Source organism: Elephantulus edwardii, unplaced genomic scaffold (genome assembly GCF_000299155.1).
Source record: "Elephantulus edwardii isolate Elephantulus edwardi_28Jun2011 unplaced genomic scaffold, EleEdw1.0 scaffold01440, whole genome shotgun sequence".
Classification (NCBI taxonomy): domain Eukaryota; kingdom Metazoa; phylum Chordata; class Mammalia; order Macroscelidea; family Macroscelididae; genus Elephantulus; species Elephantulus edwardii.
Genome location: NW_006401190.1, coordinates 9,811 through 10,750, shown reverse-complemented (window position 1 = coordinate 10,750; position 940 = coordinate 9,811). Strand labels below are relative to the sequence as shown.

General features: G+C 44.0%; 1 protein-coding gene across 1 annotated transcript in view; it reads right to left on the bottom strand.

Moving 5' to 3' along the window:
• Positions 1-790: 790 nt before the first annotated feature.
• Positions 791-940, bottom strand: part of LOC102873116 (40S ribosomal protein S26-like) — a 472-nt gene continuing 322 nt past the window's right edge. The window contains exon 2 of the mRNA XM_006903459.1: positions 791-940. Coding sequence (XP_006903521.1) covers positions 791-940 — 150 coding nt within the window.

Below are 940 nucleotides of genomic sequence, written 5' to 3'. Positions count from 1 at the left end.
CTGAAACTGAGGAGGACCTGAAACGCTTGCTGCAGAAGGTCAAGGACTGCAGCCTCCAATATGGATTAAAGCTCAACATCAAGAAAACAAAAATTCTCACTATTAGTCCATTTGGCATCATCATGATAGAAGTGAAGAAATTGAGATTGTTAACAGCTTTAGTTTGTTTGGCTCCACAGTCAACACTGTTGGTACCAGCAGCCAGGAAATCAAAAGACGTATTGCATTGGGAAAGTCTGCTGTCAGGGACATCTCCAGAGTACTGAAGAGCAACAAAGTCAGTCTAGAGACTAAAGTGTGCCTGATCCAGTCCATGGTCTTTGTAGTTACATGCTGTGCTTGAGAAAGCTGGACAATGACTAGGGATGGTAGAATAGAAGGAGAATTGATGTGCCTTTGAGCTGTGGTACTGGAGAAGAGTGTTGAATATACCATGGACTGGTAGGAAAACAAACATTTGTCCTAGAGAGGGTGAAACCAGGCTGCTCCTTGGAGGCAAGGATTTTGAAATTCTGTCTCACATAGTTTGGGCATGTTGTAAGGAGGAATCAGTCCTTGGAGAGGGACATTATGCTTGGGAAGGTGGAGGTACAATGCAGGAGAGGAAGACCCTCTATGAGATGAATTGACTCAGTGACAGGAGTAAATGGGAGTAGGTGCGCCAGAGACAATAAAGCTGGCTCAATATAGTAACATGGAGGGCTTTTACAGTTAACTTTTTTTTTTAAAGTGTAATTTACATTTTATTTTCAGACGAGTTTTTTCTTCAGCCTTTTAAGGAATCAAATCCTTACATAGGCTTTGGTGGTGGTCGTGGGGCGGCACCTGCAGGTCTAAATCTAGGTGGAGGTGTCCGGTCCTTTCGGGCTTCACGAGAACGGTTCCTCACGACCTTGCTGTGAATGGCACAACTCACACAGTAGTGCAGTTTCACATAGAG